General features: G+C 45.2%; 1 protein-coding gene across 1 annotated transcript; it reads right to left on the bottom strand.

The window, feature by feature from the left end:
* Positions 1-1,207: 1,207 nt before the first annotated feature.
* FUCA1 (alpha-L-fucosidase 1) lies at positions 1,208-13,699 on the bottom strand. Its single transcript, XM_047727247.1, has 8 exons — positions 13,267-13,699; positions 11,303-11,437; positions 9,099-9,236; positions 6,524-6,629; positions 4,883-5,083; positions 3,394-3,584; positions 2,203-2,302; positions 1,208-1,986 (listed from the first exon to the last, which is right to left on the bottom strand). The coding sequence occupies exons 1-8, from the start codon at positions 13,641-13,643 to the stop codon at positions 1,846-1,848; spliced, it is 1,389 nt and encodes a 462-aa protein (XP_047583203.1). The 5' UTR covers positions 13,644-13,699; the 3' UTR covers positions 1,208-1,845.
* Positions 13,700-16,589: the final 2,890 nt, after the last annotated feature.

The raw sequence follows: 16,589 nt of genomic DNA, 5'->3' as shown, positions 1-16,589 counted from the left end.
AAAGGGGGAATATTTGAATGGGAGGGGGGCATCAGCCCCTTAAATCCACTGGAAATCACTTCAGCCAGAGGCAGGGCTTACAGCTGTGGGAGAGGTCCAACAACGGTTGCCCACCCCTTTGCCTGTACCTCTGTGATCAGAAGCAGCAATCAGAGATCAGAGCTCAAAACTCAAATCCCAGATATTTGGAGAACAGCGTCCTTTTTGCCCATGTTGACTCCCACAGGCTGTGTGCAAGTTGCTCCAGGAACATGTTCATCACTGCCAGCTACATGGCTGTGGCTGGGGGATAGGTAGGTGGATTGACCCAAACCACAATTTACCATCTGAATCTTCCTCTGGAACTGGAGCCTTGGTAGACTCCGGACTTGTACAAGAGTTCCACCAGATTCTGCCAGTGTAATTGTTGTCGAGGTCAGGAGACAGATTCCTGGTGCCTACTCACTGCCATCTTCCCAGAATCCTCCCTAAAGACTTCATCTCACAAAGCTCAGTACATTGTGGTCTCAGTATTTCCTAATTCCTTGTATGGTGCCTTCATTGATCAGTGACTTATTCTGAAGTGTGTTTTTTTTTTTTTTAAAGATTTTATTTATTTATTTGTCAGAGAGAGAGAGAGCGAGCACAGGCAGACAGAGTGGCAGGCAGAGGGAGAAGCAGGCTCCCCACAGAACAAGGAGCCCGATGTGGGACTCGATCCCAGGATGCTGGGATCATGCCCTGAGCCGAAGGCAGCGGCCCAACCCACTGAGCCACCCAGGCGTCCCCTGAAGTGTGTTTTAAAATTTCCAAATATATAGATTTTTTTTCCTTCAAGTTTTTATTTTTTTATGGTCCTTTAATTATGTTGCAGACACACCGGTCTGTATGATAGTGCTCCTTCGGTATTTACATTTGTAAATATTCCATATGCTTGAGAAAAACAAATATTCCTTAAATGTTGGGTAAAGATTTATAAATATATCTATTAAATAAAAAAGAAAGAGAAAATCTGATTATATCTATAATAATCAAAGGGGCTGAACTGGTAGCCAACTCAAAAGGATGGTACTAGAAGTGAGAAGCAGAAAAACCAAAGGAATTATGTTCTTTGTTCGGCATTAAGGAGACTCGACAAGTCCTTTGGGTTTTGTTTTTTGTCTTCAACAGAAACAAAGCTTTTCATAAGCAGTCCTTAAGAAACTGGGAGAAGAAAACTACAACATGCTTTTTGGTAGAAATGATTTGACATAAAAATTTATTTATTGGATCATATTTTAAAAAGCAGGGAAGAATCACATTCATTTTCTTCAAAATACTACTGTAAACAGACTGATTTTCTGAGCCCCTACTTTGCTTTGGAAACTTCCAAAGGGCTGATCACTAGCAGCTCTAGCAAGCCTTTTCCTTCCCTTCCAGGCTTTCCTCCTCTGAGGGGTGCTGGGGACAACTGATGCTAAGTACACAGCACATGGCTGAGCTTGCCAAATCCTTTCTACCTCCTTCCATAGGCAGTAGGGTGACTTGGCTCATTCCTTAATCTGAAGTCATTGATTAAGGAGACAGGTTTCAAACACAGAGAATGGAATGAAGTTTCTGGGGTAGATAATTTCCCAGGTTAGGAACAGAAGGATGAATTCAGAGCTTAACGGGTTAGTGCCTCCTGCTGATCAGGGAGAGGTATGCTAGCAATGGATCTCAGATTCTCTGATCCACTGAGACATCAGTATAATGCACTCAGTTCCTTTGATTAAAATGTGTTGGAAAAGCCATCTCTGAGTAGAGAAGTAGTTTATTACAACGCTGGTGCTATAAGAGGAAAACCAAAGCAGCAAAGAGGAGGCAGTTCTGCCTGAACTCCAACGATCAATGCACTCCTGTCAGCTTTATAGTCCAGCCAAACTCAATTGGCAGAGTGAAGAGTGGCAGCTGCGGCAGGTAAATGAGCAGACCTTCTTCTGGATCTGTGGACCACTTCAGATCTTTCTGGATCCCCAGCATCGTTATCTGCAGAAAGCAAAAGGGAACGGAGAAGACATCAGTGCACTGAGTACGGAATATGGTTTGAACGTGATGGGAGGCAGTCACACTGGGGCAGGGCGGATAATCTAGAAGGGGGGGTGCAATACAGGGGAGACCTGGGGCAGGAAGGAAGAAGTAGAGAAGACCTCCAGTTCCTTTAGGAAAGGTGCCTCTCGGAACAGACTGGCTGAGGCTCCTCACCTGTGTAGTCGAGGTAGTTATAGGGGATGCAAGGTGTAAGACTCCGTTTTCTGGCCAGTGCAGGAAAATGGCATAAACCGCTGTTTCTCTTGAGGTATACCTGGGAAAAAAGAAACATCAATGTCAGAAATACCTGGCTTGAGACCCTGACACAAAGCCTCATGTAGCCCCCTTTCAATTAGCTACTGACCCCAACGCCTTGAGTCTGTCAGTGCCCTAGGAAGTGCGCTAACTCACTACCTATGGAGCTCTGGGGGAAGAAGGCAGCCCAGTAAGACTCTTTCTGGGGACTGCTTAAGTTTTCTTTAAATATCTTTAACGCTTACACTAGTTATCGCACACTGAAGCCATTTGTCTTTTTATTCAAATCTTTTTTTCAACTCCAAATCCATGGGAAAACAGCAGAGGCTCCAATAAAATGTGTAGTGAAGAGGGATTTGTTCAGGGAGTTCGCCGTGCACAGACAAGAGGGTGAAAATCCCCAAACAGGAATTCAGCCCAAACGGAAAGATGAACGTGTTTCCCCGGATGCAAAGAGCTTCGTCCGCTGGTATCACAGATGCAGAGGCCTTTCACCGAGCACTTTGCACATGCCTGGTGCTCTGCTCGGTGCTTCACGTAAATTACCACACTTCATAACCACCACAGGAAGCTAAGTATCATCACGCCATTTCAGACTGTACCACACAGGCCCAAGGTCAAATAACTAGATCCACAAAGCCAAGTTTGAATCACGACTTTTCCGTGAGTTGGGTCTGGATCCCAGGCGAGGTAGAGCGCTGCACTGGGTCCTCCTTCTCACTTGGAACATGGGGATAATTAACAGTATCCATCTGTGGGACTGTTGAGGGGATTCAGTGAGTGGAAAGAATCTGGATTGGAGCCTTAAACATTGGAGGTGCTGTGCAAGCATCAGCTAGTACTATTTTGGGGAGGCAGGGTAACAAGGTCAAGTATATTCATAGATACTTGGTAGCTCCTCCTTTCAGCAAGTCACCAGACCTCTCACTAGTCAAGGATACCCTGGTGGCTTAAGACATAAATTGGGGTACAAATTTACTAGCAAAAGCACAGCTTTGGGGTTTCCTCCTGACAGCTTCTACCCTGGTTTGTAACACTGTGGACCTGTGGAGGCACCAGCCAGGGAGGGGCTGTCGTCCTGGTCCCGTACGCGACAGGGGGCGAGCTTACCACACAGACGTCGTGTTCTTTTCCAGTTGTATCCTCCATGGTTTAGAGGAATAGATCGCCTCCCCATTGACGCTAAGCCACTTCCCCACAGCAAAAAGCCTTTCTTGGAAGATGGGAACAATCAGTCCATCTTTAGTTGCTCCAATGTTAAGAAGGTAGTTGCCTCCCAGGCTCACGGTCTGCACCAGTTCCTGGAGAGAGCAGAACAATGGAATCCTAGCATCCGGTGGCAAGTCCAGCAGGACACTTAGAGCCCACAGGTATAAAGAGAAGAAAAAGAATCTAGGGCACATTCTCTCCTTTGGTGAATAGCCTTTACCCTTCTGAAAAGTCTATTTTTTGTCATCATGAAAGCAGGACGGGCTTATATGAGAAAACTGAAAATCCTGCTACAAAGTGGAGAAATATATTAATTCGAATTCCACAGACTGATCACCGGCCTACACTTCCCCCAGTGTGGCACGCAGTGGGATGGGCCAGGCGGCGGCTGCACAGAGTGTGATCAGGGAAGCTGAGAAGTAGGAGAAGAGTATGGGGATCAGAGGAGAGAGACTGTGAGTGGGTGCCAGGGAGACTTGGGGAACACGGAAGAGAATGCAGAATTTGGAACACTCTGTATAAAATGGGCGACATAAATGTATATGCTGTCCCTTTGGGAAAACATGCTGTAAAGGGATATATTCTTCAAGGCTTCTGGAGTGGTGTGGTGTGCCTGATGTGTACGTGCATGTGTGTGTGTGTGCGTGCGTGTGTTTACTGTGACCTCAAATAGGTATGCTTCAAATGGACCCAGAAAAATTACATTCAGAAAATTTAAAAAAGAATGTATTGGAGTACCCCAAAGACACCACACCATCGACTTTTGATATTTCCTCTGGTCTTTTCCCTGTGTGATGGAAATATATTTTATACAGTTGTGATAATTTGTAACTTACTTTTTCACTCAAACCCTATGCATTGACCTATATTGCATTCATAAAAATTTTAATGGTTAAGGAAAATCCCCAGATCTACTTAAATATCCCTTTATGGCTGCAAGAAATTAAAACAACCCACATATCCAACTGCAAAACATTCTGGGAAGAACATCTTTATATGTAAGACTTTCTTCTGTAATTATAATTATTTCCTTAGGACAGGTTTTTTTTTTTTTTTTTTTTTTTAATTTAAGATTTATTTATTTGAGGGGGATGGGTAGTGGGGGAGAGGGAGAGAGAGAGAAAGAGAATCCCAAGTAGATTCCACACTGAGCACGGATCCTGATGTGGGGTTCAATCTCACAACTCCAAGATCACGATCTGAGCCGAAACCAAGAGTTGGATGTTTAACCAACTAAGCCGCCCAAATGCCCCAGGACAGGTGTCTATGGTTATGTTCAATGACCCCAGGGGGTTCTATCGACCTGCACTTCCATCCAGAGTGCTCCAACCACTCTTAGTTAGAAGGGTAATTTGAGACAGTGGTTAACAAGTAACTCAGGTGCTCTTACCGAAATGATTTCACATTCACTTGCAATGTCCCCCATCACCATGTTCCGACGAAAGCCCCAGGAGAGCTTGTCTATGGAGGTACACATTTCCCACTTGTGATCTGGCAAGCTCTCTGGCTTGAATTTATCTTGACAGTTGTAGTATCCTCCATGGTGACAGGAAGAGTTCTGACCCCACCGGTCATTTACCACTACCTGTTCCTAAAAGAAGAGAGTACTGGGTCATCTGGGGTAAAACCACTTCATTTCCTTATGTAATGCAGGTTGGTAAGTTGTGTTTGGGAACATAAGGAATGGACTTGGTCTAGAATCGTTCTCAATTGAGGGCTATTGTGCTCAAGAGATTTTTGGCAAAGTCTAGAGACACTTTGGTTGCCAAGGTGGGGGTGCTACTGCCATCTAGTGGTAGAGGCCAGGCATGCTGTTAAATGTCTTAGGACAAACAAGACCGCCCCCTCACAGCAAAATATCCAGCCCCAAATGTCCATTGTGCTGAGGCTGAGAAACCCTGGTCAAGCCACATGTAATGTCAGAGCTGGAAGAGCCTCTTTGAAAGATCATCTGGTAAACTATTTCTTCTATTAAAGGAGAAATGGGGAGGAGAAGACATGCCCAAGGTCACACCCCCAGGCAGTGTTTCAGGAAGCTGGGACTGTGAATCAGGTATGTGAACCTGACTGCTTTCCACTGCATGGCCCTGACTTTCTCCCAGGTAAAGAAAAGTCAGCAAATATTTTCTTTCCTTCAAATCTTGGCTGAACTATGAGAAATCATAATGCAGAATATCTTTTTTTTTTTTTTTTTGAAGATTTTTAAAAACTTGAGACAGAACACAAGCAGGGGGAACAGTAGGCAGAGGGAGCAGCAGACTCCCCGCTTGATCCCAGGATCCTGGGATTGTGACTCAAGCCTAAGGCAGACACGTAGCCAACTGAGCCACCAAGGTGTCCCCCATAATATCTTAAGGTTAATGATTAACACTACTATGATTCTTGTACTGGGGTATCCAAGGGGAATAAAACCGCTCTTGCCCTTAGAGATCCAGCAGAGACTGGCTGTGTAGACAGGTATGTGGACAATACGACATCACATCAGAGTTATTTATCTAACTTAAATGGGGAACACTGATCCCGGTGTGACCTCACCGAATCTACCGTGGATGTAAGAGAAATGACATTCCCTCTTAAGAGTTAAGCTGCATAACCAGCACAGATAGATAAGGGCATAAATAGTTGCATCTTATTCCCATCATTTAACTGTATAGGTTTTGTATATTAATTTTTTGGGATGTTTTTCTCATTTATAATGTTTGCATGCTTAATATTTATTTTACTTTCTCTAATTCTCTTGGACTTTTACGTACTGCTTCTATTCTATTACTTAAATTTAACAAGCTTTAAACCTCTGTTGTCGAAATCAAGAATTAAAGGAGAGAAAGAAAGCTTATACTAAGGAAGGTGGGGAAAAGAATTAAAGGAGAAACCTTTAACGTCCATGAAATCCCCTGGTCCCTACCACCTCCATGTTGCTACTAGTATTTATTATTGTCGCTGTTATCACTGTTATTACTCTGGATCTTGGCTTCTTACTCCTTCTTTTCTCATAACAGGTTCATAAGAGAGAAGTCGTACAATCACGTGCCTTGACGGGGCTATCATTGTAGAGCCAAGAAAGAAACTCTGTAGAGTTCCAGTAAGTGTCAGGACATTCCCACTCTCCATCAGACCAAATCAAGTCAGGTTGATATCTGAAAGACACGTGATTAGGACAAGGTCTATTATCTGAATCTATTCACAGTAAAGTGTCATGGATCTATTTTGTAACAAATACTTTAAGATTGTCTCTCATTCTGAAAGTACCATATAATTACCATGGTCCAGACAATGTGGAAAAATAAAGAGACAAAACAACAACCATAGCTCTGTTAATGTCGCTCACAGATCCGCTGTTTGGTACACAGTATTTTGGAACATTTCCTCCTAATCTTTTTACAGTGTCTTCTGAAAAAAAAACAGGGTTGTAATCAGCACATAAGTAATTTGGTTCCCTTGCAGCAACTAATTCCAATGAAAAGAGTCCAGAACTCTTTTCTGTGCTCCAGAACTACAGACTTAAGATTTCTGCATTTAAGATGCATTAACAAGTCAGGAAATGACAGAGGTTGGCGAGGATGCAGAGAAGGGGGAACCCTCCTACACTGTTGGTGGGAATGCAAGCTGGTGCAACCACTCTGGAAAACAGTATGGAGGTTCCTCAAAGAGTTAAAAATAGAGCGACCCTATGACCCAGCAATCGCACTACTGGGTCTTTAGCCTAAAGATACAAATGTAGGGATCCTAAGGGGCATGTGTACCCAAATGTTTATAGCAGCAATGTCCACAATAGCCAAGATATGGAAAATAAAGATGTGGCACACACATGTGTGCACAGGCGCACACACACACAGGACTATTACTCAGCTCTCAAAAAGAATGAACTATTTCCATTTGCAAAGATGCGGATGGAACTAGAGTGTATTATGCTAAGTGAAATAAATCAGAGACAAATACCAGATGATTTCACTCATATGCGGAATTTAAGAAACAAAACACTAAGAACATAGGGGAAGGGAAGCAAAAATAAAATGAGATCAAAACAGAGAGAGGGGCAAACTGTAAGAGACTCAACTCTAGGGAACAAACTGAGGGGGGCTAGAGGGGAGATGGGTGGGGGGACGGGGTCACTGGGTGAGGGGCACGAAGGAGGGCACGTGATGTGATGAGCACTGGGTGTTCTATGCAACTGATGAATCACTAAACTACCGTGAACCTAATAATACATTACTTACTAAGTTCAATTTAAATTAAAAAAAAAATCTGTCTTTCATAAAAAAAAAAAAAGTTTTAAGAGCTTGAACTATTCCAGGAAATGCACTGTTTTGGACAACTGCCCAAAGCTTCCACTACAAAGGATCTCTAGAGTCCCCCTGAGCCACACAGCCGCACTTTCCACATATTCCACTCTGACCTCTAAGTGGCGTGTGTGAGTGTGTGCGTGTGCACGCACGTGCATTCAGACACAGCTATAAGGTAAGCATGATTATTCCCATTTAGAGAGCGAGAACTGGATGCTCAACAGGGCAATCTGTTTTAGGTGACAAAACTTCCAAGTAACAGGAGCTGGAATTCAAATGCACATCTGTCGATGCCTGGTCCTAGGCTGTCCTCTGTAATCAGGACGGCACGCAGATTCTAAGGAAAAGACTGCCTGTCTAAGAGGCAAGTATAATGCAGACGGTCTGTGTTTTACTGTGAACGAGAAACTGTGCGAGGCCCTGTATACTCAGCACCTCCCTAGTTTTCACAGCACCACTGCGGTGTATGTTATCCCCATTTCACAGATAAAGAAACTGTGATCTCGAAAGATTGGGGAGGGCATTCAAGGCCACACAGCCAGAAAGAAAAAGAAGTGGATTTCGGATCCAGTTCTGTCTGACTCCAAGCCTCTGCTGGTCTCTTAGGACCTACTGTTTCCTTAGGGAAGTCATCTGGATGTAAGGAACTTTGTTTGGTTTTGGTCTAAAATGAGAGTCCAGGCAGAGGTGGCGGCCCCTAGAGCTTTAAAGATCCACCGTCCTGGGTGAGCCAGCCCCCAGACGCAAGAAGGGCAAACGAGAAATAAAGCATGGCGAAGACTAGTGATGAGTCCCAATGTGAAAGTGATCATTTTAAGAAAAATAATGATAACAAGACCCTTATTCTGTACCAGGCAAGATGACAAGTATTTTTCACATGTCATTCTGAGCTCTGTATTGAAGGCTTTCCTTTAAGGCCAGTGAGTAATAAAAGCCAGGGTTCACATGCAAATCTGCCAGATCCCAAATCCAGTGCAAGGTCCTTGGGGGTCATGTTGCCTCTCTCCAAGGTCCTGACAAAGAAACCAGGATGCAAGGAGGGACTGAAGTCTTGACTTTAAAACTTAAAAACCCCCATCCTCGGTCTGTTTCAATCTATAAAAGCAGTATGACCACATTATGGGAGTTTTGAATAGTAGGAAGAAAAAATATTTTCTGTCTTAATGCAAACCCTATTTTCATTTTGACGTCTTATAGATTTTTTTTCCACATTCCTTCCTTTTCCCCTTCTCCCCTAACTTAACGGTATCCTATAGGAAGTTCTGAGTTCATTAATAAAAGTCATAAGGACAAAAACTTTTTTTTTTTTTTTTTTTTTTTTACCTGTTAACAAGGTCATATAGTTCTGGCATTGTTTTTGCACGGACAAAATACTGTGTTTTGAAGCCATTTTTCTTATCAAGTAGGTAGAGTGGGTGGAACCATTCTAAAAGTGAGTGGTAGAGTCCATAACGTATATTCCTTAAATAGAAAAACAGAACAGCAAATGTCCATCAAACAAAGAAAAAAATAATGTTGTTTAAGAAAATTCAGTGGCAGCATTTTTACATTTCAGTGAAACTTACCAGTAAGGGCAGGCAGGGGCAAGCAGGACCGCAAACCATTTCCTTAAATTACCTCTTATCATTAACTTAAACAAAGTTACTGGGGTTTTGATCACACGCAGGACTACTTTTTATATTTAAGTACCTTAGCACCGAATGTCATTTTTTGGAAAAATTTTATTTATTTGAGAGAGAGAGAGCGGGAGAGAGCACAAGCAGTTGGGGAGGAAAAATGGGGGAGCAGACTCCCCACTGAGCAGAGAGCCTCATTCGGGGCTCCATCCCAGGACCCTGAAATCATGACCTGAGCCAAAGGCAGACACTTAACAGAGTGAGCCACCCAGGTGCCCCTCAAATGTCATTTAAACCATTTTTTATCTATGTCAGTTATCTCAGTAATGACACACGGTCCTTTTAAAAAACTGTTTTCTCTGTCAGTTGTAAGAATACATATTGTAGAGATACTAGGAAACTGAAAAAAGTATAAAGACTAAAACATCCCAAATCTTAATCACAACATTTTAGAAAATCACATTTTCTATGTAGCTGAAATTAATGAACGTGGGTTTATTGTCTCATTTATTTAAGATTTGCTAACAGTTCTTAACATTAAAATGTCAAGATTTCTCTGGGGCGCCTGGGTGGCTCAGTGGGTTAAGCCGCTGCCTTCGGCTCAGGTTATGATCCCAGGTCCTGGGTTCGAGCCCCGCATCGGGCTTTCTGCTCAGCAGGGAGCCTGCTTCCTCCTCTCTCTCTGCCTGCCTCTCTGCTTACTTGTGATTTCTCTCTGTCAAATAAATAAATAAAATCTTAAAAAAAAAAAAAAAAGTCAAGATTTCTCAACCAAAATGAAAAAGAGTCCAAGTGACCTATTTTCGTACACAACGAAACTTGTTTTGAGTTATGAATGGTGAGTGTCACGGAAAGGCCTTACTGCAGTGGGAAGTAAGGATCACATTGCAACAGCACAGATAAGACAGAAAGAATCAGAGTTAGCTATTTCATCATATGACTCGGGGACTAAATAGATACAAAGAAGGTAAAAATCAAGGATGGTAAAGTCCAGTCTGATCGACATCTGACTTTTATAGCAGGACTGTTTTCTTTGCAGGACTTTGCGCACCGTATTGGGAAACTGAATACTGAGCAGGTCTCCAAAGACAGCAAACTCTTTCTTTATGGGCCACGTAGCATTTTAGGATTTGCAGGCCTTGCGGTCTCTAGTCCAACTCTGAAACTGTAACTTGAAAGCACCCATAGTCACAACACATAAATGAGTGGGCATAACTGTGTTCCAATCAAATGTTACCTATACAAACAAGTACCTGGCCTACTCCTTAAACAGCGCATCAAGTTTACCAAATCACAACAGAGCTGAGATGGGGTAAGGTACAAATACCTTTCCTCTCTATAGACAATCATACCCAGAACTGTAGGGGCCAAAACCAGAATAACTGGGTTCAGATCCCGTCTCTGCCACTTCCAAGCTATTTGATCTTGGGAAGTTACTTCTTATTAAGTGGCATATATTAGGGAACATTACTTAGAATCATCTAAGCAGCTCCTTACCTCACTTTCTGGCTCCTTTACCTGCTGCCCTTGTCAGCTCCCTCTTGACCTACCATTCATCCAAACTTTCTAGCTGCAGGTTGACAGCTAAGGGGACACAAAGATGACAGAACCAGTCCTTCATCAGACCCTGGAAAAGGCCTCGAATTGGAAGGCCTTCCAGAAAGAATCCTTCACAGAATGCAAACGAAGCACTGTGGGCTACGTTGGGTATCCCTCACCTAAACAGGACCATGAATTTCTCTGATGATGTCACCTTTGGTCACCTGTAACGTGCTGAGCATCAAACACTGCTAATTCAAAGGCCAGAGCCTTTTAGGTTTACTCACTACACGCAAACTTAGAAAACACACAAGAGCAAAGAGGAATGACAGGTGAAAAGAGATGACAGACTAACCGTCTATAGATACTCACCTCTTCCGGAGGGCTTTTCCCAACTCACCAACCAAATCACGATGGGGACCCACATCCTTAGAGTTCCAGTTCCAAGACACAGGGCTTGGCCAGTTTGTGAAGCCTTCGTGGTGTTTTGTCGTCAGGACTACATACCTGTGGACAGCAAAGAAAGCAGGTGGTGGGCCACAAGCATGAACTTACCCAGCATGCCCCAGGCTTTTAAAAAAAGGCTGGGAGAACTTGACCACAGGAAATGTACTTGCATGAGTGACTGTGCTGGTTATCCACGGGGAGATGTGCCCGCAGCATCTGCTCTAGGGATGGAAGCAAACTTAAGGAAGCCAGAATCCTTAGTCCCCAGCCAAGGAGGAGGCCCAGAAGGAAGGAGTAGGTAAGAAAAAGAAGTGCCCCTTAGCTCTCTTGTTCTAGAAATAGGAGATGACAGAAAAGTAAAAGAAAAGGTCACATGAACTGCCTCTCATTTACAGAGGTGACCAGAGACCAAAAGAGCTGGGGAGAAAAGTGCGGTGTTGAAATAACACTGAACATTTCATTTCATTTGCTTGTACAGCAGAAAAACTGATGACACCTGCATGTGATCATTTAATCACTGGCTGGTGTGGGGAGCTCCAAGACTTCAAGGGCCAGATAGTATTTCAGCCTTCGAGGGCTCCATTCCTCTCTTGTGGCATATTCTTTTTCTTTTTTAACCTTTTTAAAATGTAAAAATCGTTCTCATCTCATGGAATTTACAGGAACGGGCAGAGGACCTCTCTCTCTCTGGCCATGGTTTGCAGACCCCTGGTATGGTGAAAGGAACCTTTGGCTTGAAGTCATGAGATTTGGGTGTAGGACATTAGTTCCCTTCCTCCATCTGGGCTTGTCATCTGGGCCACAAAATAAGGGGTCTGGACAAAGTTCTCCAAGATTTCAATTTTTATTTGTAAACTAGGGATCTCTAAGGCTCCTATTAGACAGTGACCACCACATGTGTTTATTTGAGCCTTATATTTCCATATATTTATCGGCAAACACTAAACGTCAGCTGTAAATTTTCTTCAGTACAAGGTCCAAGGGAAACGAAAACCCAGGAGGTGACCAAGGAGACAAGGTAAGGATGGAAGACTGCTCTAAGCCAGGAGCTGGAAAACCTCCTTGCCTCCATTCTTACCCTCCTCCAACCCCCGTCCTTCCGGGCGGCCAAGCTATTTCTTCTAGAAGCTGAGGGCAACCATTCTTTGACTTCACACCTGGCAACATACTGCCCTCCAGGATTAGTCCTTCCGTTTTGGGCCCAGCCTTCAACAGCCTCTCCCTTCCCCATTTCAGCACACCACACTTTCACTTCTCAGAACCCTCCACACTCAAAGCTCTGACAGCTCTCAAAATAGCTCAAACATCTCTTGAGCGCTCCCTGTATGCAAGGCACAGAGAAGGCACGTGAGTGGGAATCGGTCCCGTTGTCCAAATACACTGCGCACCAGAACTCTCTTTCCCTCCCTTTTCCTCTGGGAGATGTTAAAGCTGAAAGGAACTAACATAATCCCTTTCTATCATCATGGAAGGAGGCTGCAGGGAGGTGACAACATGCCAGACCACTGGATGAAAATTCTGGAATCCTGATTGTCTTGATGACCTGGAAGGGACATTAGGTATCACCCAGCTCGATCGTCTCGATATACAGGTGTAGACACCGAGGGCTGTCCAGCCCACGGCCTTTCAGAAAACCTTTATTTTCTTCTAACCCTTAAGCAGACACGCCTCCTCCGCGTGACCCGGCGTGCCACATTCAGTTCTGCATCCTTCAGGAGGCAAATCACTGGACCCGGGGGATCAGGAAGTCAGACCGGCAGCTGAGCGACCCCGAGCGAGCCGGCGCGCCCTCCCCCGTCCCCCCCCTCCCGCCCCCGCTCGGTTCCCACCTGCCTAACGTCAGCCCGAGCCGAGAAGGGGGCTCCGCCGGGCTCCGCGGCTACACTCACTTGGCCCCGGACGCCTGGAAGAGGTCGGTCCAGGTTTCCGGATGGAAGAAGCGCGCCGTAAACTGCGGCCCGAAGTCCGCGTAGCTGAAGCCGGGCGGGTAGTTGTCGCTCATGAACTGCTCGTACTGCGGCAGCCCCTCGCCCTTCCAGTGCCACCAGAACCACTCGCTGCCCCAGGCCGGCACCGAGAACACGCCCCAGTGCACGAACACCCCGAACTTGGCCTTGTCGAACCAGTCCGGCAGCGGCCGGGAGTCCAGACTCTGCCAGTCCGGGGTGTAGCGGCGCGGACCCTGGATTCCGCGCACGGACGCCGCTCGGAGCAGCAGCACCAGCAGCACCAGCAGCGGCCCGGGACCCACCCGCCTCGACTTCATGCCGGAAGCCGGGTCGCTGCCTCCAAACCTACGCGGCCGCCTCTTAACGCGCAGGTACACGGCGCGCGGTTCCGCCCACTCTCACTAATGATTGGCTCGGAAGGGAAAAGGGGCGTGTCAACCCAGGTTGCTTGGCGACTGTCCTCCCCTCCGGATCGGCCGTTCCTGCAGCGCCCCCTGGCGCTCAAACGAAGAAAGACGTAAAGTGTCGTTGACCGCGCTCCGCGGGACGGACGAATGAATGCTGCGGAAGGGACATCACAGCAGGGTTCAATCGTGAGAGTATGGGATCCCCAGTGCGTGCCGAGAGCTGAGAGTAGTCCATTTTGGCATTGGGAGCCATAGGGGACTTCTTGAACTGTAGTAAAGAAGAGCAAGCCGGGAGGCAGGAATACCAGATGGGAAGGCATCGTGGTAGCCCTAGCGGAAATATGGGGTAGAGGTATAGGGAGAGGAAGTATTACCAGGGAAGAGGAAGGAGAAAGGTGGGCACTGAATGAGGAAGAGACTCTGTGATCATTTTGTCTGTCTTATATTTATTGAGCTTGCCTTGGGGATTTTGAGGCAATACAGAGAGCTTAATGTCTAATTGGGAAAATAAGACCCTTTGGCTGCCCCAAAGGAACGTTTTTAGAGTAAGCAGGGTGAGAAATTGAGAGCCGCGGGCCAAAGAAGTTCCCGTGTCAACCTTCTCTGGTAGGGAGGTCACCGGTTGCTCTACAATTTGTATGCTGTGTGCTCAAACAGGAGGTGAGGTCATCAGGTGGGGAAGGTCTAATGACCCCACGTGGCACACAGTCAGTCCCCACCTATCAGTGAGAGAACTGTAGCATATCAGAGTTTGAAGGGACTTTGGAGATCGTGGATGCTATCCTTTTCCCTACTCTTCCCATTTTACAGAGGAGGAAACTGAGGCCCAGAGAGGGGACTGGAGTCGCCCAAGATCACACTACTCATTTGAGCAGGGATGGGATGAGAATCCAGGTCTCCTGGTGGGGAATCTGTACCTCTGAACAAGCCGCTCCTCTCTCACACCCTGGGAAGGACTGGAACCTGTGTTGACAGAACCAAGCACTTCCTCATTCCAGGGGCGGCAAGGAAACACAGTAGCTTTCGCTGATTGAACAGCTGTTTTATCTCTAGTGTTTTCTCTGCAAGATTCTGTTGAAATAGTGCCCAGAACAGTAAGCACTGACACCTCAAAAAATCAAACCAAAACAAAACACATTTTGTTTGCACACATCGTCTTGTGATCAGAGTGAGTAATGGTCTTTGGTGTTAGAGAACTCATCATGGGGAAGATAAAATGGGACACTATGGCCTTCGCAGCTCCTTATCCTCATAACCAACATGTAAATCTGCAGGGACAGGCAAGAGACATGACGACAGAGTGGACAAAGCTGGAAGTTGGGAAACCTGCATTTCTAGCACTGGATATCATCTTGTTGGGTCTTCTTGGGCAAGTCTTGTCCACTGAATGGGCCTGTTCCATCATCCAAACAATGAGGGCAGCTCTCTCTCGCATCCAGGGCCCTCATTCTCTGTTTGCTCTCCTCCTCCATAAACTAGTTCTTTACTTAGGGCAGAAATGAAGCGTGAATGTGAAAAGAGAGAGGTAGAAAGTGATGAAGTGCATTTAATTCAATGATTTTTATTTATTTTATTTTTTTATTATTTTTTTAAAGATTTTTATTTATTTATTTTTTTTGATAGAGAGAAATCACAAGTAGGCAGAGAGGCAAGCAGAGAGAGAGGAGGATGCAGGCTCCCTGCAGAGCAGAGAGCCCGACGCGGGGCTTGATCCCAGGACCCTGAGATCATGACCTGAGCTGAAGGCAGAGGCTTAACCCACTGAGCCACCCAGGCGCCCCTAATTCAATGATTTTTAAACTCTAGTTTTATTCCTTAAACATTAAATATTTACTGGTTTATTCTAGGAACTTAAGCATTTTCTTTGCTAAAGGGAGAAAAGACCCCACCAACGAATAAAGAAAGGTATGTCCAAACTTTAAGGAGTCACAAATTTACCTTAAAAACTCATGCCATGTCTTTGCCTTACAAAAAGATAGGTATCTGGATTAAAATGAAATTTGATGTTCCAAAATGCTTTTCAGGAGCAGTTTTGTTCCTCAGATGTTGACCAGCGCTCTTAAGACTCTGTGCTTTTGGGCACCTGGGTGGCTTGGTTGGTTAAGTGTCTGCACTGGGCTCAGGTAATGATCCCTGGGTCCTGGGATGGAGTCCTGGGATCCAGTCCTGTAAGGGGCTCCCTGCTCAGTGGGGAGTCTGCTTCTCCCTCTGCCCCTCCCCACTCCCCCACCCACTTGTGCGCAGGCTCTCTCTCTCTCTCTTGCTCTCAAAGAAAAAAAATATTAAAAAAAAGACTTTATGCTGTTATCAAGAATAGCCAAATTATGGAAAGAGCCCAAGTGATGAATGGATAAAGATGTGTGTGGGGGGGAATATATATATATATATATATATATATGTGTGTGTGTGTGTGTGTGTGTGTGTGTGTGTGTGTGTGTGTGTATACATATATGGTATGATTAGGGAACAAACCAGAAGAACATATGGGAAGGGAAAAAAAGTGGGGTGGAAGCAAACCATAAGAGATTCTTTTTTTTTTTTTTTTAAAGATTTTATTTATTTGTCAGAGAGAGAGAGAATGAGCACAGGCAGACAGAATGGCAGGCAGAGGCTGAGGGAGAAGCAGGCTCCCCGCTGAGCAAGGAGCCCGATGCGGGACTCGATCCTAGGGCGCCGGGATCATGACCTGAGCCAAAGGCAGTTGCTTAACCAACTGAGCCACCCAGGCGTCCCAAACCATAAGAGATTCTTTTTTTTTTTTTTAAGATTTTATTTATTTATTTATCAGAGAGCGAGGGAGAGAGAGTGAGCACAGGCAGACAGAATGGCAGGCAGAGGCAGAGGGAGAAGCAGGTT

This window comes from Lutra lutra, chromosome 4 (assembly GCF_902655055.1).
Source record: "Lutra lutra chromosome 4, mLutLut1.2, whole genome shotgun sequence".
In the NCBI taxonomy this organism is placed as follows: Eukaryota; Metazoa; Chordata; class Mammalia; order Carnivora; family Mustelidae; genus Lutra; species Lutra lutra.
Note: the sequence above shows the minus strand (reverse complement) of the source record. Positions and strands in the feature narration are given on the sequence as shown.

What these genes read in the sequence shown, in the direction of transcription:
- FUCA1 (XM_047727247.1), bottom strand. Translation starts at nt 13,643, where the DNA reads ATGAAGTCGAGGCGGGTGGGTCCCGGGCCGCTGCTGGTGCTGCTGGTG. An exon ending in ACAATGATAGCCCCGTCAAG is followed by an intron (nt 5,084 to 6,523) that starts GCACGTGATTGT and finishes CTCTTCTTTTAG; the next exon opens with GAACAGGTAGTGGTAAATGA. An exon ending in GTGAATGTGAAATCATTTCG is followed by an intron (nt 3,585 to 4,882) that starts GTAAGAGCACCT and finishes TGCTCTCTCCAG; the next exon opens with GAACTGGTGCAGACCGTGAG.